The following is a 24,210-nucleotide window of genomic DNA, read 5'->3' on the forward strand; positions in this document are numbered from 1 at the left end:
AGGAGCCTCCTGGGATCTCAGTGCGCTCAATGGACAAAAGTTTGGAAAATTACTTTCTGTTTGAGCTTTGGCTTATCATCACGCAAGGGCCTGCAGCGGTGTTGGCGCGGGGAGGGGCTGGAAGGGCAGATAAAATCCCCCAGCTGCCTCGTTTGGGCTGGGCATGGACCAGCAGCAGCGTGACCCGCTGTGGGTGGCATGAGTCTCCCCTCACGCAAAAGGCCATGTACCTACTACACAATCTCCTTTATTTTCCCTCTCAGCCTGATCCAAACGTGACGAGCGGTTGGCTTGGTAGTTTCAGCTCCCACCTTGGGTATTTCGAGCCTCCGCTGAGGAGGCACCCGCCGTGAATGACGGTCAGCTGCCGCAGGGTGCCGGAGGGGATGGCGGGGCAGGGCTGTGAGGGGCGCCGCGCGCTCCCTCAGGCGCGGAGCAGCACGCGCCGTTGGGACCCCGGGGGCAGAAAGCCGTTTAACGGCCGTCCCGCTCCACAACGGCGGGGCCGGGGCGGACCCGCGCTGCGCGCTGATTGGCTGCCGCCCCCCCACCCCGGAGCCAGCTGGCTACGGCAGTCGGCGGAGGCTGCGGGCGGCGCCGCCGCCTCGAAGTTTGCCGCCGGGCGGAGCTGGTCGCGCGGCCGCCGCCCCGTCCCCCAAAGGCTGCTCTCGGCTCTGCGCGCCCCTGCCTCCGCTTCTCCGCTGTCCTCCCCGCGCCGGGTCCCGTCTGGAGCCGGCTGCTTCGCCCCTCGCCCCGGCAGAGTGCCGGAGGGGCGGCGGTCCGGCGATGGCGGGGCGCGGGCGGCGGCGCTGAGGGGGCTGAGGAGGGAGCGGGGAGGACGGCGCCATGCGGTCCCTGAACATCACCCCGGAGCAGTTCGCGCAGCTCCTGCGGGACAACAACGTGACGCGGGAGCAGTTCATCGCCCTCTACGGGCTGCAGCCGCTGGTGTACATCCCAGAGCTGCCGGGGCGCACGAAGGTGGCCTTCGTCCTCATCTGTGTGCTCATCTTCGCCCTGGCGCTCTTCGGCAACTGCCTGGTGCTCTACGTGGTGACCCGCAGTAAAGCCATGAGGACCGTCACCAACATCTTCATCTGCTCCCTGGCGCTCAGCGACCTCCTCATCGCCTTCTTCTGCGTCCCCTTCACTATGCTACAGAACATCTCCTCCAACTGGCTCGGCGGTGGGTGCCGGGGCGGGCAGTCCCGGGCCGTTACGGTCTCGGCGGCCGCTGCAAGGAGGTGGTGGTGGTGGGCAGACGATGAGGCGCAGCGGTGGGGCAGTGCTTGTAGCCAGGGGCTTGTAGCCGCTGCTGAGAGCCCTCTCCTTCCCGCCTCCTGTGAGGGACCCCTCTCCTTCCCGCCTCCTGTGAGGGACCCCTCTCCTTCCCGCCTTCTGTGAGGGACCCCTCTCCTTCCCGCCTTCTGTGAGGGACCCCGAGGGATGTGGGCTGTTCTCGCGGTGAGCCCCGGGCAGCCTCGGCCGTTGGGGCAGGTCCTCGGCTGAGGAGGAGGGGCGCGGCCGCCCCGCCGCGAGGGGGCTGCTGTCCTCCGTGAGGGCAGCGTTTTTCCCGCGCACCCCTGCGGAGCAGTTCGTGCTCGCACAGGGCTTAAACTCTTCGGTGAAAACTTGAGACCTCCGCTCTCCCTGGAGCCGCTGGTCGCGTTAAGGCGTTCGTGGTCTTTTTTCTCAGGACTGGGGCGTTATCTCCAGGTGTGTCGTTCAGTAACCTCAGCCTGCCGTCAGCTGCTTTTCTGCAGGGTTAATGGCTACACCACTCCCTCAGTTAAACATAGTGCGCTTTCATGCTTGTATTCGTTAAAAGTTGCAGTATGTGTGTGAGAAACTGTATGTTGTGTGGTGCTGATGAGGTAGTCTTGCGGTACTTTCTCTTTTTTTCTCTCTAAGTAATGAAATCTGTCTGGCAAGTGAAATATCAGTCTTTATTCACCTTAAGTTCCTCTGACAGCAGTCCACTCGGAGTCAGACCTTAACCTTTTATGAGGAAAAAGAATGTGTCCTTGGAGAAATAGGGGAGTGAGAGAACATGCAGAATTTATGTTGAAATGGTGCATTATTTCCAAGATATGCTTATACCTTGGGAATTATGTTGTATTTGCATTGATATGAAGGACCTTTGGGCAAGGCCTCCCTGATGCTTAGAAAGAATTACTATTTTTTTCTTTTTTATGCATTCCAGTTCCAAAGTAGTAAAGTAACAAAAAGACAAAGTTGAAGTAACACTGCAAATAGTATTTATCTTCCTTTTCTTGGTCTTAAAACAGTGTTTGACAATCATTGGTGGAAAAATAAAAGGGGTGGTTTTACAGCAAGTAGCAGGCAACATCTTGTACCATCACAAATTGAAACATTTTTCAGAATATTTCAAGATGAACAGAAAGAATGTTCATAAAGTGACACAGTTGTGTGTCAATTTCCAAGGCTTCCTGTGCTTCTGTTGTTGGGAGACAGTGAAGGTTACCTTCAGAACACAGAGATTTCATTCTAGTACATCCCATGGACTAGAATGCAAGGTGGGGACTGACAGGTCAGAGGAGACTTGAAAAGCATTTGGATACCTAACCCAGTGTGAAGTGGGCTTTACTTTTGTCTGAAAAACAGGAACTTTCTGGGGGAAGTGATGGATACAAAACTCCAGGGGTTACTGACCGTAAGGACAACTGTTTTATTTTCTTACAAGCTGTCTTTGGGGGAGTTAACCACTGTTTTAAGACAGTACAGATGTTGAACCCCAAAACTAATAAGGATGTGTAAATAAGCTATACTGCTGTGCCTTCCTTTTGACTATTGTAGTTCCAGTTCTCTTTGCTCAAAGAAGAATACAGCAGAAAGTTACTGGTGGCATCAAGAGATCTCACATAAAGGGGAGAGAACTGAATTGAGCAGCTTTCCCTAAAGACAAGAGGTGTGATTCTTCTCACTCCTGATCTGTCAGCTTGACCATACATCTGACCAGAATCAACCAGAAGTTGGGTGGGATGAAGCCTCCACCTGAGGTGAATTACAGCAAATATGGCACAGGCATGTGGAACAGTATGGGGAAAGTATGTATGTTTCCAGTTACCTTCTGTTACTGAGGGTGCTTGACAAAAATCTAGAAGTAGTGAGTGTAAAAGGTTGCAACAAATACCTTCAGATACTCAGTAGTTGGATACTTTAAAGTATACTGTTCTGTGGGTTTTACTGTACTTTTTGTCTACCCTCTTTGCTGCGCTAGAGCATCTTCAGTACAAGGGGATCCATAGTTCCCTTTGATAGCAGCCTTTATGGTCCTGGTGAGATAATTAGCTTTAACTAACACAGTATTGGGAGGACATAATAAGTAATGTAATTGATGGGTGTTACCCTTCACTGTTGCAGGGGGTGGGAGAGGAGTGTGTGTGTGTGTGAAGTAAAATTCAGTAAAACAAATGATGTGAACTGATGGTATCCCAAAGGTATCTGACTCATGAGGCTTACGCTGTGAAGCATGAGTGGTGATTACAGTTATTCTGCAAATCAGAGCCTGCCAGTCTGGGAGGAGTCTTTTCCTTGCTAGCTTTACTGGTTTAATTTTCCTTTTGTCTTTCATTTTGTAGTCTGAAAAAGTTTATTCTCATCCACCTTAATGCAACATCTCTGAGTAGTGCAAGCTCCAACTCTGTTAAGAAAAAGGTGATTTGATTATGTATTACATCCCTGCTGGAAAAAGTGGTGCATCCTGAGACACTTGATGCTAGAAATATCTTTGGGTTTCTGAGCATCTAGTCACTGTATCTCGATGTAGCTGCACTTGCAACACTAAAACAAGCATCTGTACTAGGTGATGTGAACTGAGACATGAGTATGTTTTGTACTTGTCTTTTATTTGGAAGTGGTTTTTTATTTCCATGCTCATATGTGTGTGTGTTTGTGTGTGTTTCTCTTCTTTTCCCCTTCTGAAACCCACAGTAGAATGGGAGAGGTGAGGGGAAAACTGCAAACACTCTAGACTGTCGAGGCAGAACATACAAACATGAGAACAGCCACAGTTTCAGAGTAGCTGTTATCTTTTAAGACGTTATGCGATGCTGTCATAAAGGACTGACTACCGTTTTGGTCCTTCTAAAGTGAAGGGTGAAACACTTTCACCCCAAAGGGTTCCAGGTGTGCATAGTTTACAATAGGACTCCAAGGAAAATGTTAATAGCTGCTGATGTACAGTAATACAAATTGTGGATGGTAAAGTGGCTCTAATAGATAGTGTTTGTCAGAATTCTTTAGAAACTGAAGATTCCTCATGTTCACTACATTATATTCACCAGAACTTAATTCAGTTCTGACAAAGAGGGGAAAAACTAAAGCACTGGCATGACTTTTTCCGCAGTATATTCATTAACACATCTTAACTTCACCTACAATTTAGCAACTGCAGTTTCAAGAAACTGAATGTGTGCCTCACTTTGCCTGGTGATTATGCAGCATTAACACAGACTTGCTAGTTCTACATAGGCAGCAACTGGGAGCAGCACCATATTGGCCAAAAATGGGTGTATTGGTCTCACTTTTGATTCTCTGATCTCTTAAGAATCTGTAGAGCTGTGTGAGACTGTAATAGTGACAGTATGTGATTTGATTTCTGAATTTATACTTTGCAACTAAAATGGCTGTGATTTCTAGGGGAACTTTTAATAAAAATCCTGCAAGCTAATCTCTCTCTAATGTGGAAGAAAATTAAAATTGTGGCTTTGGCATAAATGGTCATTGGGAACATATTTATTGGTAAAAGGAAGATAAAATGGGAAATTGAGTAAGGGGTAAATTGATGCACACAGCAAAGGTAGACAGTGCAGACTGAAGCAGTTGAGGATCTGCTCTCATGTGGTCATAGGTAGGAGGCAGTAGTAAGTGATCTCATTGTCAAACTGATGGCAGCACTGTTAAAGATAAATTTGGGCTTTTGTCTCTGGGCCAAATATTACAAGAGACTTTTTTTCTGACACTGCTTAGTTAGCTGAGTAACAGCAATATCTTTATGGAACTGCCTGGAGCGGCTGGAGAATTACTTTCAATGTTGTGTAATATAATAGCCCTGGCAAAACATCCGGTGATGGTAGACGTAGCACTATGCTACATCTTTTTCGTGAATTTTGCAACTTCTCAGTTACAATATGTATTCTCAAGACAGGTGTCAGAGGGTGGCTTTTCCTGTCACTTAGATAGTAGTGAGTCATCTGAGGCACTGGCCTCCAGCTGCCATTCAGGAGAGGGGTGGGTCTTCTGTACATTGCTGTCATACCTGGTGCTCCTTGACATGGCAGTTTCCTCTTCTCTAAAGGCTTGGTTGAAAACCAAGTGGTGTCTTATACCCAGTTGAGTATTTAGAGTGCTTTCTGTTCTTTACCAAACATCTTGTATCAAGCAGTGTGTTACCTTACTTACAACTTTCCTGTGTGAGAATGCACAAACATTCCTTACTGAGGGATTAAAATTAAATCTTAGCAATGAAAATGCCTGGGCCTTTTGTGTCTGATATTCTTGGATACCTCTGTAAAATCTCATTTCTGTTCTTCAGCGAGACATTGGAAACTTCTTCACTCTGACTTGCTTCTGGAAGAGTTTCCAAATACTCTCTAGTTAATACTAGACCGTAAAGCTGGATGTGGGACATCCAGTTATTTGAATCTCCAGTTTTAAAGCTTTTTTTTAAAGTTTCCAATGTAAGTTGTCTAGACTTGCTGTAAATCAGGTCAGGGACACATTTGCCTCCTGCAGTGTGAGAAGTTATGTTTCAGGATTGATCCGCTTCTGTAAGAGCAGTGTGATTCTATCTGTAATGGTGAAATCTTGCCTTATCCTTCATTCTCTGTGCCCTGCTATTGTGTATTTTGTGGTATTTGCTTATGAGTAGGGACAGGAATAAAATCCTTTATGAAGATGGTTCGAGAAAGGCTTATACAGTGAATGCCTTAATAAAGGAAATAACAGGCTTAGGAGTTTTTTTTTATATGTAATATATTGGCAGGGTGTTTTGCTTAAAAGCAGCAAAACAATGCTGACAAAAGGAAACTTATTCTACTCACATGTTCAGTATAGGGAATTTCTTACTGCAAGTTGTGCATGTCATTAATTAGTGTAAATATTAAACACTATGACTGATGTGAAATATTTGCTGTTGCATTAATTGGGCAAAGAAATAAAGCAAGTTTTAGGATGTGGATAGATTGGTTAGTGTTTCCTGTGAGGTGGTGGGTTATGTCCTTTTCCGTAGTAAAAATACCTGGCAATCTCTGCCTTGCATTGAGTGAACAGTCCTGTTTGCCATGTCCTGTTTTGTCCCTGCTAGTGAGTCCCCTTTCTCTCTTCAGAAAAAAACTGGATCTTTAACCTCTATCCCTGCCAAAAGTACCCACCTGTACTACTTGTTGTTTGTACCACAATTGCAGACAGTAGTTTACTGCAGTAGTTTTGTGTTCTAGCAGCAGTGCTGTGCTGCACAGCTATCCTGCATCTTTGCATGTTCGTATTTGTTTTTACTCACCAATGGCTGCATTTTGAAATAAGCTGCTGATCCAAGTTTGCCTGAAGAATGTGGTGCCCATTTCAGTGTCTTTGTAAACCCACAGGCAGAGAAGTTGCATGTGACCCTTGGAGGGAAGGGGGAAGGAGGGTAAACAGTGTGGAATACCTTGGTCAGCTAGGCCAAGGTGTGCGGTCCACACTTTCAAATTGCAGGATAGAGGGAATGGTGTGGACTCCATCTTGCATCAGTAAATAAACTATAGGCTATTCGAGGTGCATGGTCTAATTGCATGGGCTCATGCCATACCATTTTATCTCAGCTGCTGTAGCTGACCATAAACAGACTTAAAGTACCACAGGTCTACCATCAAGTGCTACACTCATGCCTTTTTCTGGGCAGACGTATGTATAATGTTCTTTATCCTCTATGTGAGAGACTTGTGCATCACGATGGTAAACTACTAAGGATGCAAAATGCCTGTATACCCAAGAATCGATATAAAACAATGCATTGCCCAAGTATGAAAGACCCTTAAGGATATTATCTGTATGATGATGACTGACTTGTTTTCTGTCCTGAAGTTACAAAATATAATAAAACTTACTTTGCTTGCATCAAGTAAGCTGGAGAGAACTGGTTCACATGCTGTGATAGAGATTTTAGCAAGGGCTTGGTCAACAGCATTTTAACAGAGCAGAGGAAGGAACAATTTAACTTTTATCTGAGAATGGTTTTAGGATTTTGCCTTTGTTACCCTAATAAAAGAAAAACTGATCTTTTAAATGGGTGATGAAATGGCTAAATCAGTTACAGGCACAATACCTGATAAGGCATGAGGAATTGTTTAAGGGAATACCATTTATATTTGCAGTCTTCTGAATGTGTTATCATTGGGGAAAACTAATCATTGCTTGAATAATCTATGCAGTTTTCAGCAGTGCCTAAGGAATACTTTTGGGAACCTCTTAGCTTCTTGAAAAAGAGAGGCAATTAGTTATTGTCATTCCCAGTATTCCTCTGCAAATGATTTTCTTTCCCAATTGGAAATGGTCAGTATTAAATGCTGCTGTGCTGTCTTCACTAACAATCTATTGGAAGTGTTTGCTGAAAGCCTTTCCTTGTACAAAGTTACAACAATTTGATACATATTTAAGATATTAGGTAAAGTATTATTATTATTTAAAATATTCAAAAGTCACACGTTTCTGTACTGGGGGGATGTAGGTGGAAAATGAGCAGTCAAAAAAGGAGATACTTTTTCAGCAAGTCTTTCTAAGAAAAAAAATATTTTTTAAACAGTCTTTAGAAAGTCTTTGAAAAATATTAATTGGATTCTTTCTGATTTAGGCATATTAGGCATATCAGATGCCTAAAACTACTTCATAGATTGCAAAAGAACTGAAGCAAAATTATGTTCTGAAATATTCAGCCAAAACAAAACCAACTGTGAACCAGAATCTGAGAAACAGACTGCAGTTTTCCCAGTGCCTAGTTTTAGCACAAGAAGACTTCAGTGCTGGGATCATATCAGAATGCTTAATGTGCTGGAGCTGTGTTTATCTCTGCATTTGGAAGCATTACATAGGTGTATTTTGTGCATTATAGTATAAAAATGTCCCAGGCGTCTCAAAGACCTGGAATAAGTCTAGCTGTGTGTTTTGCATTTGGAAGCATAAAGTAGCATCCTTTTTCCCCAGGCTCCATCTGTCTAGAGTTTGGCTCATTTAATGTTCGTTAATGACCTCAGGTAGCTGGTGTCCACACAAATTTTGGAGTCAGGCTCAAGAATTTAAACTTCAGTTTAAGTGAGGATCTAGCCAGACTTTTCATATGAATCAAACTAAACATTGCTTTCAAGAGTAAGTCAGTGGTTGCATTAATCCTGGATTTTTATCGTTATGTCCTGATTCTGATTTAGGGGCAAGGGGAATGCCCCTTTGTTCTGAAAGTGGCTGGTTAACTCAAGGATGGGATGCACATAAGGAGGCATCCAGAAGAGGAATTGCTGTTTTGAAGTCACTCTCACTTTTTAATCCTGTGTATTGTATTTACCAGTGTCCTGGTCTCGGCTGGGATGGAGTTAATTTTCTTCCTAGTAGCTGTTATAGTGCTGTGTTTTGGATTTAGTATGAGAACGATGTTGGTAACACACTGATGTCTTAGTTGTTGCTAAGTAGCGTTTACGCTAGTCAAGGACTTTTCAGCTTCCCATGCTCTGCCAGGTGCACAAGAAGCTGGGAGGGGGCACAGCCAGGACAGCTGGCCAATGGGGTTTTCCATACCATATGACATCATGCTCGGCATATAAATCTGGGGAAAGAAGAAGGAAGGGGGGACGTTCGTCTTCCCAAGTAACCATTGTGCATGTTGGAGCCCTGCTTTCCTGGAGATGGCTGAACACCTGCCTGCTGATGGGAAGTATGAATGAATTCCTTGTTTTGCTTTGCTTGCGTGCGCGGCTTTTGCTTTCCCTATTAAACTGTCTTTATCTCAACCCATGAGTTTTCTCACTTTTACTCTTCTTATTCTCTCCCCCATCCCACCAGGGGGGAGTGAGCGAGCGGCTGCGTGGTGCTTAGTTGGGGGTTAAACTACGACAACTAGGTGATCTATCATTGTGAAGCCTGAGAGAAAACTAATTTGGGTCAATTAACAGTGATACATCGGGAAGCAGAGTAGTCCATGTAGACTGCTTTATCTTCTGAGAGTGGGTGACTAGGACTGGGAGCGCAAGGATGTGAGGCTGCTGTGTCAGGTGGGCTTTAGCTGCCACATCTTGCTCTAAGTGTATATTCTGCCTGCTTTTTTTGCCTGCTTTTTTTCTTGCTTTTATTGCACTTCTCATCATTGAAAGAAAAGGCAAATAATGATTTTGGGTTTTTTTTTTTTTCAATGATTTAAAGGCTGTAGGGGTTTAAGATAAAGAATTGGTAATAACAGAACCAGATAATCAGCTTGGGGAAAAAAAGTGAATGATTGAGCTTCTCTTAAATTCTTTCACTTGACAGTGAAGGTGGCTTTAGTAATTAATGATTTAAATCAGCAGCTAAGAAATATTGGTTTATATAAATTTTAATGTTGTTTGGAATCTGCACTTCATAGTTATTTTTCTAGAAAATGGTTGCATCTTTCCAGTTAATTATTAAAATGTGAGGTGTCTGTTTAATTAGAGGTAGTTCTTTTACAAGGTAGGAGACTACTTTTTGATAAGTAAGAAAGAGGATACTTTAAATGTATGCATGTATTAAGTTTTTTCCCTTAATTAATCACTATTTCTAATGTAATTTATTATATGGTTGTCATTTACTCAGTATTGTGAAGTTTTTGGATGGAAGTTGCAGTGTAACTGAAGTGCAGGAGGACAGTATTGTTATCTGTTACCTCTGTTACCTACCTGCCTAGTTACCTCTAGACAGTGAATGTACTGTTCCAATTGATGTATCAGTAAGACTTATTTGAAGCAAGTAGATCTCGTCCTTTCTTATCTAATTTTTCTTCATAGGTTTGCAGAAGAGTGCATACTTCCCTGCTTCTTAATTCTGTTTCTCATCTTTGAAAGACAAATATCTCTACTTGTTTTCTTCCATCTCACAGGCTACTTGCCTCTTCTGATCTGTTTATTACAATTTGGGGTGCTGTAGGTTTATGTTGATGACTGGTATGTCTCAGGGCAACTTTTAAACTTTGTTTCTAAAAATCTGTCTTAAACCCTATCTGCTTTTTCAGCATTCTTTCAGTGTGTATAGAGCCAGGAAACACTTCACGTTCCCTTCCTTCTGCCATTAAAATGAAGTGACTTCTTTCTTCGGCAAGTGCTTCCTTTATGCAAATGCTGATTAGCTTAATGACTCCAAAAACACTATAAGGAGTGAGATTTAAATAATCTTGACTGAAACTCACTTATCTTAAGTGGGCTTTTGTTCTTTACTTTTGTAGGTTACTCTTTCACTAATTGTCCTCTTTAGATAGGATCTGAAATTATGTTTTGAACAGTATGTTGTTTAAAAAGAAATAAGGAACAAAGTAAAGCTGTTCAATGCCTTTATCATAAAGATAAAAAGCAAATCCATTCTTATTTTCAGATTGTTTGGGAGGTATGGAACTTCGTTGTATTCTTAATCCAATGTTGATTTATTATAGGTAAGGGTATCATGACAAGGACATAGTACCCGATAAAAATAACTAAAATATCTAGCAGCCATGTTAGTGAATGGAAAGAAGACTTGAATAATACTAGCTGTTGAACCATATTCTCTTCAAACCATGTTCTAAACAGCTACATTTTTATAAGCTTGATTAGAAAAAAGGCATAAACTAGTATATTCCTTTAAAATTTTCTGTTACTCTGTGATAAGTCTGAACGCAAACATGTGAAAACTAGCTTGACGTGTTTTTAATGTATCAGTGTTTCACACAGCTGTTTTTTGCCTGTCCCAGTCTTATATTAATTTCACTGTCTGAACTATGATGTAGTAGCATAATTTGGTTTTTGGGTTTTTTTTTCCGCAAAACTTAACATGTCTTGCTTATAGTAAAAATTGGCTTTTTTTCCTCAGTTTTTCCAGAAGGGACTTTAACCTAACAGGCACTTGAGAATGGGGTTGCATCAGTTTCTTCTTGCTGCAGGTGAAGCTTCCTTTACACAAATGGGTTAAATATTAAGTGAAATGTGCATGCATTATTGGATCAAGGACTAGACTTCAGTACCTGTTTCCCTAATAATGAGTATGCAAGTTTGCAAGTATTGTTGTTTGTTTGTTTGTTTGTTTGTTTTTTCCCCCTGGCTGTGAAAATCTGTAAGTATTCTTGTGAGATGGTCCATTTCAGAGGGAGTTCCTGAAGGTGGGGGTCCTAATGGTAAGGTTTTCTTCTCGAGGTTGGCGAGCCAGGATTCCAGGCCCCCTTTCCCACACTTCCCTTGTTCACTGATTACAGCATTCAGTCAATTTAAGGGCAGGAAGAAGAGATGCATCATCTGTGTTTTGGAAAACTTAGATCTAGCCTACCTAGCCTGTTAAATCAAGCCTCACATGCAAGGTTGTGTTTAGTGTCCAGAATACTGTGTTCAGTTTTGGACCCACGTGTTTCATGGGGGTTTACTTTGTGCTTACTGAACCCAAGGAAGAAGTGGGGGGAATTTTATTGTGTAAATTGCAGTTGACGCCAGATGTCAAGATGTCTTGTTTTGCTCTTTCTGGCACCCTGGCAAAATACATTCTAGATGAGAAACAGACATGCAGCCCAGTACATCTTCTTCCCTGCAGTTCCTACTGACCATGCTAAGATTTCATTCAAGTAGCTTGAAATTGGGCTGCACGGTGTATTTTTATTCTGTTTTAAGCCAGATCTGCATGCACATTCATGGTGTTGCTGGTGTTGAGTATGTACTTGAAAGGTACTTGATTTACTTCCTTTGCCCCTTGCCCTCCCATTCCCTTTTTGGAGCCACAGAAAAAGTGATTTTGTGGGCAGCTAGAATTGATAAGATCAGTAGCAAACCGGTTCCTTCTGGTAAGCCACAGTGGCTTTTAGCCTGGCCAAATAGACAGAAGTTTGCCTGTTCCTTGTTCCCTTCATGGAGGGCAGGATTAAGTTTTGATAGTTTCCTGTTTGTTTTCTTTTTGTTTTCTAAGCTTTCATTGCTTAAGGTGTCTGTAGCATCTTAAAGCTTGACTTACAATTGGATCAGATATTCCTTTGGCTATTTTGAGTTTATGGGTTATATCTGGGTAAAGTATAATTAATGATCAAGTAAGGGAAATAACCCCAGCTGTTGCTGAAGTGAATAGCTGATACTGAACTGTAAGAATGTGAGGGAACTGTGAGAATGCGGGCATACAAAATTATCTCAGGGTCAGAAAATGAGTAAATGAGAAGTAGGTTGGGGAAGACATTAACATAAGATTTTTGAGAGAATAATTTGCACCACAGTTTCTAAGATGGTTGGGACTTGAGGAGAATAATGGAGAATGACTAGTATGTTAGGAATTGAATATGTAATTTTGGGAAGCTATAGCAGCAATGAAATCTGAAGATCTGTGCTAGCTGTGCATAAATACTCACAGTGGGAACCTATACAACTGTGAAAATGCAGGCAGGAAATTGCATTTAATTTGGACAGTGTCGTTAACACAATGTGTTAATCAGGAAAGAGGGAGACTTGGAGAATGGAAAGATGATGAAGAGGTTGAATTTCTCCTCTTATGTTACGCCTCTTAGAGAACTCCTATATATATATCGCTTGGCAGAATGATGCATTAAGTGCCAAAGTGTACAAAGAGAGTGGTATTTAAATGAGCAGAGGGAATGTATTTGCAACAGCAGAAAAGGTAAACTTTTAAACAGGTAACACTAAGACCTTCATAAAACTGGAGAGTAATCTGCCAAGATAAAAAGATCATAAATATCCCTGTAACTTGGCACATTTGAAAACAGATGATGGAAGACTTGGTCAAAAGTGAAATAGGAATAAGTCTGACTGATACAGAGCAAGCGAATATGTCCTTAGAAGCCTTGGTTTTGCAGATGTAGTGTGTATGACAGAGGAACGACTGTTGAAAGCTGCATTTGACAAATAGCTTAAATAGGTGACTTATCAGTTTAGCTGTTAAAATAAATCTAAGAATATTAGTCTGTTCTTTTTGCATTAGTAGCACTTTACTAATGAAGTCTAGTATTAATAGCTTTTTCATGAACTGCAACAGTTGCATGCCTTACTTTCTGACTATTGCAGGTGCCTTCGCTTGCAAGATGGTACCATTTGTTCAATCCACTGCTATTGTAACTGAGATTCTTACAATGACCTGCATTGCTGTGGAAAGACACCAGGGAATTGTGCATCCACTAAAAATGAAATGGCAGTACACCAATAAAAGAGCTTTCACGATGCTTGGTAAGATTTTAGGCATCTCCAGTAATCGTGTGTATAGAGAAATAATCTTCAGTGTAGCTGGTGTAGATGGCATGGCAGAACAGAAGGTACTGATAAGACCAGGGATTCAGAGGTAGAGTTAATGATAAATCTGGTAACGTTTATAAAATAGGTCAAGGATAGTGCCTATATGTATAGTAATTACTAGCCAAAAACCCGACAAGAAACTTAGAATCTGAAGTCAAAGATTTACTTAACCAAGACTCTGATAAGCCTTTGGCAGCCTTTTCTTTCCTTTTTTTTTTTTTTTTTTTTTTCCTTTTTAAGAAACGTTCAAAATGTCCAAGCACTACTAAAGCAATGTCACAGCTGTAAATGGTCCTTCCATTGTAACACAAAGAGAACATACATAATGCTGCTCAGACAAATTAAGTTGCCTTTACGCTTGAGTGAAGGTACTTTGACAGAAAGAAAACTGATAACAAAAGAGCATGCTGTTATTGATGTGAATGTTGACTAATGTATGCCTCATAGAAAACTTTGTTCTTTATTTAAATTGTCTACTTTGCCTGACTTTTTAAGGATGAAGCTGTTAAACTGTTCATACCAAAACTTATGCTGCTTGTTGTACAAAGTATTAAAAAATCTATTTGTTTACAGGCATAGTCTGGTTGCTGGCAGTTATTGTTGGGTCACCTATGTGGCATGTGCAACGGCTTGAGGTATGTTAGGTGAAATGGGGATTTACATTTTAAACTCGGTCCTTGCTGGATCTTTTTGTACTTTTAGCAATGAAATTGAATAAACTCCTAAGAAATGAGGGTGGGATAAGAGAAGTGGAGCTTTTGTTTTGCGTGCCAGCATGAGAAAGGCTAAGGATTAGGACTTGCATGCACTGGAAGAAGGACTACCAGCAGGGGCTAGTCATGTCTACCCTCCCCAGTTATGTCAAAGAGCAGTGATTACATCTATGACTTCCACTGTGACTTCCTTTTGGTTTATTGGTACACTGGCACACAGCAATTGTAGGGCTTAGATTACTATTTCAGGATGACACAGGGTTCCCTGAGATTTGGAAGAACTGTGTGTAGTTTAAAATGTAATTAGCTGCCCATTATAGTTTAAGGAGTTACTGTAAACTTTTGGAGGAAAAAAAAAGGCTTGTCAGAATCTGCTGCTTGTGAGTCTGAATGTTAACAAATCTGTTCTTTTTTTTTTAAGTGACTAATATGTGACTTTTCTATACACCCATCTTTACTTGCAAAACGTGTAGCCAAGGTCTCCTTTGAAAATCCTCATTTAAAAAAAAAAAAGTTTTGAGGAGCAGTGCAAATCAGAGCATTCCCTGATGTCTCTTTGTCAACTTGGATCAATTCAACACTTGATGTGGAAAAGTGCTTGGAAGAATTTTGTCACTTTGAAAAGTCTCTGTTGAATTTTGGTTGTTGTATTAAGAGCAAGGAATATTTGAGTGTGCTTGGTTTTTACACTTGGGGTAAACACTGTAGTGACTCATCTCCTTTACACTTGTTACAGGTTAAATATGACTTTCTGTATGAAAAAGTTTATGTTTGTTGCTTGGAAGAATGGGCCAGTCCGATTTATCAGAAGATATATACGACTTTTATTCTTGTTATACTCTTCCTTCTTCCACTGATGTTGATGCTCTTTTTGTACACTAAAATTGGCTATGAACTCTGGATTAAGAAACGAGTGGGAGATGCTTCAGTTCTTCAAACCATTCATGGGAGTGAAATGTCTAAAATATCAAGGTTTGTAATGCAAAATACAGTTGGAACTTTGACTTCTAGAAAGCTCTTTTTTTTCCCCTGACAGTTCTTGAAAACCAGTGCAAAAAAAAAAAAATCTGTCTTTCCTTATCCGTTGGGAAGTCTACAAGCATAGACCAGATTTTTAAAGCTCGCTAGTTATTTAACACTTAGATACCCAATTTAAGGCAATCTAAACAGATAATTTTCTTCAAAGTATAGTGTAGCCACACCTTGGAAGTCAAGCCCTTTCAATAAATCTCATACTATACATTGTGAAATGCTTGTTTTTAAAAGATGTAGGCCATGAGTTAGAAGATGACTTGGCGAAAATGCTGCTACATTATTTCCGTATGTTATATGGATAGTTTTTTATATAATTCTGAGACTGTGAACACTGCCTTGTGATCCTATTATAAGTTAAATTGGCATATGGGAAAAAATCAGAATTAATTTAAAAACTACTTTGGTACAGTTTAACTTGATATAGCTTCCAAAGAGTTTTGCATGTTCTCAGATGTGTTTGTGTGAGACTATCCAGATGGTAATGCTCTATCTGAAAAGTTATGAAAATCAATAATTATCAACTTTGCTATTTAGCACTAAATATGGACTACCCTTAATATTGCTTAATGTTTTTTCCTTTCATTTGGCAAATTGATCTGTTGCCTGATGTGCTAGAAACCTCTAACAGTTCTGCTCGTTGAGGAGAGTATCACCTTAAGTTATCGACTGTAAGAAGAATACTGACAAGCAGCTTAAAGATAAATGATTCCTTAGATATTTGTCTAACAAAGTGCCTAAGGAAGTGGACCCTTGTAAGTCAAAACTGAAAGAGGGTGCAATCTCACAGGACTTAAGGTGACACGTAATCTTAGGGCTACTCCTCAGCTTATTTTCACACAGTGGGGAGAAGATCCTGTAACTGCTACTAGTTGAAGTGCTGCTTCTTTAGCTCAAGTGAGAGATTCATCTTGGGATTTATAAATGTAGTTATATGAATTATATGTCAATTTGGGGATGACAATAAATTCATGTATACCTTGAGTTTGTGAGGTATTATAGTGGAGGCAAGGAGTGTGTTTCTTGCTCTTACTCCAGCACTTCACTTACCAGAATGTTGCAGGTGAAGTTTCACTTACTCCGTCAAATTATCTGTGTAATCAGGTTCTGCAGGTATGGTCAGTGCTCCCAGATCTAGGAAGGGGCTCTTGGTTTTTTTGAGCTTTTAATGGAGTTTCATGTGGTTTTTTCCACCCCATCTCTTGCTATTGGAATTGCATCTGCTTGAATAGAGTGAAAATGCCTTGCAAGATATGCTAATGTCATTGCTTGCTGCAGCTGCAAAGTGCATTGCTTTCCCAAAAGAGAGAAATAAAAGGTGTTAATTGATGTACTACATTTATATGATGCTGCATTTTTTATTTCAAAGGGAATTGTGTACTTCTGAGCATTCTTCCGGGTTTTATTAGCATCTGCAACACATTTACAGATCTAACTTGAAGAGACACATCTAACTACCAGTCAATTCTTAGTGATTCAGTATGGAATGTCTTGATGCAATTTCAGGAAGAAGAAGCGAGCAATTGTTATGATGGTGACAGTGGTGTTTCTCTTTGCAGTCTGTTGGGCCCCTTTCCATGTGATTCACATGATGATAGAATACAGTGAGTATCTGCCATGTGTTATACAATAAAGCCTTTCTTAGTTTTTTTTTGGTAATGGAACTACAGGTTGTGAAAAGCTAGTGCTGCTGCAGCATTCAGCTCTAGAATACCTTCTGCTAGCAAAGGTTAATGTTGTGCTTATAAATCCTGCATCACTGTCTTGTAATAGGGATACATAGCCAACAACAGGTGAATTACTCTGAAGTCTACAAGTGATAGACAGATCTGCAGCGCTCACAGAAAAAGAGTAGATCTCAAAAAACCTCTTATCAGATGTAGTGTTTGGGAGATACCTTATATCTGTGTCAGCCAGATCTCTTCTTCCCTGCTGTGTGATTAAAAAAAAAAAAAGATAATCTTTGTGTCTTGCTGTAAACCCTACTGAACTTTTTTGCAGGGTGGGTGGGAGGGAACCCAAACTCTCTACCAGCTCTTTTAGAATGTAAGCTCTTTAGAAAGGAGATTGTCCTTGCTTCTCAATTTGTACAGCACATAATCCAGTCCTGAAAAGGAGGTTTGCTAGGCCTTGCAAGACTCAAGAAAAAGCAGACTTGACTATTAGGATGGTGAGCATATCTCTGTAGATTCTTTTCTTTCTATGTCTGTCATGCTACCCGCATTTGCTGAAAGGTCAAAAGTACCTGGCTGGAAGGTAAAAGTTATTTCCAAGTATAAAACTTCTTGAACAAGTAACTTTTAAATTCAAATTTAATTTTAATTTAGTGTGTGAAGACTTCTATTTGCATCCACTTAAGTTGTCATACTGCTTTGAGTTAAACTGCTATGAAATATTTATCCCTTCACTTGCCCTTGTTTTAACGAGAGAGACGTATTGGAAATATAAATACTGGAGGTCATAGTGATAATACCCAATGAATCCATTTGAACTTTTTCAGTGTTCTGGACTGGATACTAGCTTGGAAATGCCCTCAATGCTTGTTATCTTTGCTTTTTTGCTATTTGCCCTGTTCTCTGGGGTCTTGCACTGTTCATCTCCCATCTCCTGCATGGGTACTGGGATAGCACATGGGACGATGCAGCAGGCTATGTGTAGGAACAAGAGGAAGTTTTCAGTAGTTGTACTCTACCAAAGGCAGCAGCTGTTTCTTTGTCTTCTGTCACAAATAAGGTTGTATGTAGCAGATAAATCGGTAGTCCTGCAGCCAGTCAGCTGAACCAAATGATGTTTATGCCTGGGCAGAATCAGAAGTGCAGAAGCTGTAACTATTAAAATTTTCTGGGTTGTCCCATGTTAAGGTTGCCCATAACACTCTATGAACTGTTTGCTCTTTTTTCATTGCTAATTTCAGGAATTATTTCAGGTGCTACAAGGCCTTTATTTTACTTGCCATATAAACTTTTGTAGTGCTTATCCAAAGTTTGGTCACTGAGTATTTGTATTCAAGGAATTCAGTCCTCTGATCTTAGTGCTGAAAGAGTGAGAGATGTGACCAAAAAGATGCATTTTTACCTCCATGAGCTGATCTGTGTCAGCACAGAGAAAGAAGCTATGTATGGTCAGTGTGAAGACAGGGATTCCTGTTAAAGTACTTACATGTTTGATATGGACATGAAACGCAGAGCCAGAAGAACAACTTGAATAAACAAGGTCTATACTTAGCAGGCTAGAAGTTTTCTGTTGCTTGGCCACTAGGCAAGTTTTTTGGCTCTTAAATTGCCTTTTTTGAATGAGTCTGTCCTTATTTACATATACACAAAGCAGGGTTATGTGGTAGATTTTGGTCTTTCCTTGCTGATGAAACCCTGTTGTTATTAAGAACCTCCGGCGAGTTCTTTTGTTGATTTTAAACAAAAGCTTCTAATGCCAGGCTGGATATAAATAGGCTAAGTAGTAGGCATTTGTGCCATTCTGTGCTTACAGCATATTTCCTTTTTCCTTTCCAGGTAATTTTGAAAAGGAGTATGATGATGTGACAGTCAAAATGATCTTTGCAATCGTTCAGATTATAGGATTCTTCAATTCTATTTGTAACCCTATTGTGTATGCTTTCATGAATGAAAACTTCAAGAAAAATTTTTTGTCTGCCATCTGCTTCTGCATTGTTAAAGAAAACGCATCACCAACCAGGCAACTTGGGAACTCGGGGATTACTATGAGGCGGCAAAAGGCAAGTGTTTCTCAAAGAGATCCCATTGACTCGGACGAAGCCAGGAGGGAGGCATTCAGTGATGGCAACATTGAAGTCAAGTTCTGCGATCAGCCAGCTTCAAAAAAGAATTTGAAAAGGCACCTAGCCTTATTCAGCTCTGAGCTTACTGTGCATTCTGCATTAGGAAATGGACAGTAGCATCACAAAGGTTTTGAGAATAGAAAAAGCATTCTCTTTATATGATAACTTGAATAAGCCATTTAAAATAGTTTTCTACTTTGCATGCTGAAATGAGGGGAAAAATATTTTGTGGATTATTATAACATTGGGATAATGGTTGAGAAAATGTAATATATTTTATAAGGTTGAGGAGTAAAATGTTGAAAAACAGTATTATTGTATGATTTCCAGGGGAAAAAAAAACCCAAACATTTTTCTTCCCAAGCTAAGTTAGGGCTTATTTGCCCTCTGCTTTAGGTAAATTGAACAAGTATTGCTTGCTCTGTTTATTCTGTGTCTGGATGCTGGCACGCTGCTGGACCATACACAGCTGAATGCCAGAAGACAGGAACTGTGGAGAGAATGCACGCTTTTTCTGGACAACTTGGAAATCTGAGATGGGTCTAACATTGTAAGATCTGCTCTCTGCAGCTCTGAGGACAGAGGAGCTTCAGATCGGAGCTCAGGAAAAATGCAGACTCAGATGCAATTCTATTTTGGAAAAAAAGTATATGAAAGAGCCAGCCAGAATTTGGCTCTGAAGAAATTAAGATTTAAACATTGCATGCATGTTCAGATTTTGTTAACAGGAAGCATATTAGAAATTAACAATGCATGCATAATTAATGTACTGTTTTTACAGGTTAATTATTGGGTACAAATTTAAATGCCAGTGTACTGCTATGTAAACTGCATTGTTCTGCTGAAAAATGTAGAAGTTGAAAAAGTGCAGATGCTGGAGGTGTGGTCTATAGAGCGGACGCTGAGTTTAACTTAGTCATGCTTGGATATGTGACTTACGGGTTGAAAGTGTGGTGTTGCCATTTTCTGGAGGGATGTAAGGGCCAGATCCAGAGCCTGTTTGGACTCTACAGAAGACTTTCAATTGACTATCACGGCCTTTTGACCAGACACCTCTCTGAAGACATGCACAATTTTTTCTCTCTCTCCATCATCTTCAAAGTGGATTAATTACTGTCTAAGAACAGGGCCAGTGTTGTGTTATTTTTACGCTTCACAGTAAATTACGGGGTTGAAATCCATATAAATTCCAAACATTTTTGCTCTCAGTGGGTCAAACTGAAAAATTGTAAAAGGATGCTTACAAGTGTGGGACTGGGGGAAAAGTGTGATCTAGAATGGTATACTGTGATCTGATCCCATAAATGAGGCTTTGAAATACATAATTTGCAACTCCAGCTGAGGTTAGGTTGGATCCTGTAATAGTCGGTGAAATGTTGGTGCTCTCTTCTGTCATCCCTTGCCTAACCTAAGGGACCTTGGTGCCCCCTTGGCAGTAAATGTTAAGATTCTTTTACATTGCTACTTTACACTTTATTGTAAATGAAAACTTAGTCTAAATTATCCTTGTATAAATTGGAAGTAATCTGATCCTTCTGTAATGTTTACAAATTTCCTTTGGGTAAGGCATTCTGATGCTGGTGTGTGACATACTCTTTATTTACATATATATTATTTGTATTGTATATGATATACTTCCATGCAATGACAGGGGAAGATTCCTGACTTGTCCTGACAGCCAGGAATTAAGAGCACTCCAATTTACATAAGCATATGTATTAGATAAAATAAAAATTTTGGAGAGCTATGTCTGGGTAAAACAACATGAGTGAGGTCAGGTTGGCTTTAGACAGTGATGCAGACATGGCCCTGTGCATTACCTTTGAATAATGCTGTAAGCAACAGCAACAATTTTTGCTTGCAGTTAGAACTTTGACTTCCTTTGAAGACCATTTCTGTCTTAGCTTGTCTTTCATCTTTGTAGACAGGGTTTTTTTACTGAAAGGTTTCTGCCCTGGAGAATAGGGGCTAACGGTGGGTTATTATCCTAGTTTTCCTCAGTTGGTGTAAAGTTTGACTGATGATGAGAACTATGTGTTTTGACAGGTTCTGTAATTGAAAAACAATTTATTTTAAGCTTTTGATTTATTTGCACTGCTAATTTCAATGACGGGTTTTAACAAGTATTTAGCAAAAACTTCCAAGTATTTTATGTTTTTGTTTTGTCTTATCTGTTTTTTCTATTGTGTCATAAAATGTTATGTCAACGAGTAACTGTTGTAGTATGGTATTAATTTTTTCATTAAAATTCCTTTTTAGCATTGCTGGTGCTGTTTTGCACTGGGAGCATCTGCTATAAACTTCATTCTTTGAGTCTCTCTTTGTTTAAAGATTCATATAAGCTTATATGTGCTTTTTTAGTGATTAAATTCCAGTCCTGTTACAGGTGCCAGTTGCTACTGTAATCCTGAGTGATGTGATTTAGAGGACTTCAGAGAATAAGGTGAGAGAGGGGAAAAACACTTCCAGTCTCTTGGTAGGAGAGAAGTGCTAAATGTTTCAGCACAGATATATGTGGCTACAGTTAGATTAAATATAAACCAAACTGCTAAAGACAGTTCCCATACTGTCCTTCACAGTAACTGTATTACCTGTGCATTTTTGACACAATAGTTTTCACTGAGCCAGATAATCTTGTGAGAAATCCTAGCTGTAGGGAATAGAAAACCCTTTATTGACTGAAGCAGAACCAGTATTTTGCGCCTTTTTTTTTTTTTTTAAAATATGCCAGAGCTTCACCTTTGATTTAACTACAAAACAAATTGTTCTATTGAATTGGGTCAATTGTCAGTCCAGGCTAGTAGCCTGTCTCTTGCAATGGCTCATACCACGTGTTTCTGAGTGTGTGGCTGTAATTGAATACTTCAAACCAGTGAAAGCTAGCACTGCTGTGGAAAGAACAGCCCTGCTGTCCTCCCAGCTTGCCTGCTTATTCCCATCTTATATTAACAGAATTGCATGGTGAATCTGATCAGAAAAATTTCTGGCTAGTGATTTTACCAGAGAACAGAAAAGAAAACCATGCTTATTTCCCCAAACTGAGAATATTTATCAAAACTGTTGCTTTCTTTGAGGAGCAAGGCTTCCTCAGAAAAGTTTCTTTCTAATATCTTAGTTACAAATCACTTATAATTTCTTTGACTTCGATGAAATTAAAGAGAAACTTATTTTATTCTTATTTTATTCTCAGCTGTAAGGGGCTAAGCCTTAAAGTTACGATGAGATGATGCCAGGAACTGGCATGTGGATGAAGACAGGAGCCCGAAGAGACACATTCAACTGAGCAGAGACTCTAGAAATTTCAACGGACCAGGAAAAAGTGTCAGATGTGTGGTCTTGCTCAACTGAAATCAGAGAGTATAAACAAGGAGAACAGTGAGTAGAAGGGAGTGAACCCTCTCAGTAACTGTCTGTAACAGTGCGTCTGCTACAGAACTCCCATTCTTTGGGAGGGAAAAAAAAAAAGGCATAAATATTAAGTGAGATTTCTTCCTGGCAGAATTCTTTTATTGTTTTGGGGAGGGATTGGTTTCAGAGGACATCAGATGGATTCATTTGTGGGTATTGTTTTAAGCTTTAGAAATAGGTACTGGGCTGTAATACTTTGTGATAAATAGACAGGGAACTATGCTTTTGTTGAGGAGACTTGATGATACTATGGGCTAACACAATGCTATGCAGGCATTAAATAATCTGAAGACGATGAACAGCTAAACAGAGAACTTGCAGTTCCCCTGTAGCATTGACAATGTTTTCATAAGACATTTGTGGTACTGAGTGAGGGGGTAGGTGCAAACAGGAGATGTCCATTTGAAGTTTCATAGTTTCATTCTGTTTTCAAGTAGGCTTTGATTGTTCCCTAAACAAGTATAACAAATAATAGCAGAGAAGATGGTGTGTCTCAACCTGGCAGTGTGTGCTTAGAACATCCTCAGCCAAATTCTCAATAAAAAACAAGCTCCAAAGATGTTCAGTTAGCTGTTTAAGACCTTGGGTTATGGTTAGCATTTTGAGGAGTACTGCCTAGTCTTCGCAAAATGAGTTTATGTAAAAATGTTTGTAGATCAACTGTAAATCTGCAAGTGCTGGTTCTCAGTCAAGAAGAAAAAACCTGTCTCTTGCTGAAGCTAGTTTGCTCTGGTAGAATACCCACGAGAAATGATCTGTTTGGAGGGAATGGTTGGTGGTAAGGATTAGAAGGGAACATGCCCTAAATATAAGGGAGATGTTGGAGGGAAAGGTGGACAAATGCTTGAAGGCTGATGATGTGAGCAAAGCAGAGATGGGCTGTTGAAAAGCACACATAAGTAGTCTGTAAACCCTTGTCCAGGGTTCAGTTGTCCAAGGGTTGGTTATGAAGCAGAGATGCAGTCCTTTGCTTAGCTTTGCTGAAAAAGTTGTTGAGCTGAGAGTACATGTCGTAAAGTCACATAATAAAACAATTAAAATTTTTTTGTTTTTTCTAAGATAGTAAAGGCAACTCATGGAGATGAGAAAAGTTCAAATTGAGGCATGAGGGGAAAGATTTTTTGGAGAGTTAGAACGTAGCAATTAAAAAATACTGAATATCAGCCTGTTCCAAGGAATAATGGGAGGCAGCCTTGCTCCATGTGTCTCGTGATTGCCAAGCCAGCAGAGTTGTGTGATGTGCCTACATCAAGGGAGTAAGTATATAAATTCTCAGATTGGCAATGTGTTAGTCCTGTCTGTATGCTGATTACATGATTAGCTAATGTATAGCAGTTGTATATGCTGCTTGCAGAGTCTTTGAGTATGGTAGAAGCTATTAAAACAAGTGATCCAGTAGAGGGGAAGGGACACCTGAGAGATGAGAGAAATACGCAAAGAGCGTTGAAGGTGAGGACTAGATTATTATTGCCCAGAAGAGGGGAGAAAAAAAAAAGGAGTAAGTAGATGAAAGGATTTAGTAGAGCTGGTGACTTAGAGAGATGGGATAGGACGATAATCATGGCAAGCTATATTTTTATATAGATTAGGGATGATCTGAGTGTTACAAAAGTTGGGAAAGTTTAGAAACTATTTAGAAAGCAGTTTTGGGAATGGCACAGCATCTAAATGTACAGGGCAAAAGGCTGGGAAGAGTGAAAGCTGCCCTTTTGGTGCTCCTCCGAGTGGAAGCAGTCGAGTGGAGCAGGAGCTCTGCCAGGGCGAGGAGAAGAGCGAGCATTGGGAGCACAGTCCAATT

At 40.5% G+C, this 24,210-nt stretch overlaps 2 protein-coding genes across 4 annotated transcripts in view; both read left to right on the forward strand.

Annotated features, from left to right (window-relative positions):
• The first annotated feature begins 846 nt into the window (after positions 1-846).
• QRFPR (pyroglutamylated RFamide peptide receptor) lies at positions 847-20,369 on the forward strand. Its single transcript, XM_075150632.1, has 6 exons — positions 847-1,186; positions 13,239-13,397; positions 14,037-14,098; positions 14,913-15,148; positions 16,715-16,812; positions 18,718-20,369. Exons 1-6 carry the CDS (start codon positions 847-849, stop codon positions 19,119-19,121), a joined length of 1,299 nt encoding a protein of 432 aa, XP_075006733.1. The 3' UTR covers positions 19,122-20,369.
• A 1,506-nt stretch (positions 20,370-21,875) lies between these two features.
• TNIP3 (TNFAIP3 interacting protein 3) overlaps positions 21,876-24,210 on the forward strand; it is an 84,344-nt gene continuing 82,009 nt past the window's right edge. The window contains exon 1 of one of the 3 annotated variants that reach the window (XM_075150253.1): positions 21,876-22,379. The gene's annotated coding sequence lies outside the window, so the exon portion shown is untranslated. The remainder of the gene's footprint in view (positions 22,380-24,210) is intronic. The other 2 variants (XM_075150252.1, XM_075150251.1) reach the window with 2 other exon arrangements.

The sequence above is a fragment of the Calonectris borealis genome, chromosome 4 (assembly GCF_964195595.1).
Source record: "Calonectris borealis chromosome 4, bCalBor7.hap1.2, whole genome shotgun sequence".
In the NCBI taxonomy this organism is placed as follows: Eukaryota; Metazoa; Chordata; class Aves; order Procellariiformes; family Procellariidae; genus Calonectris; species Calonectris borealis.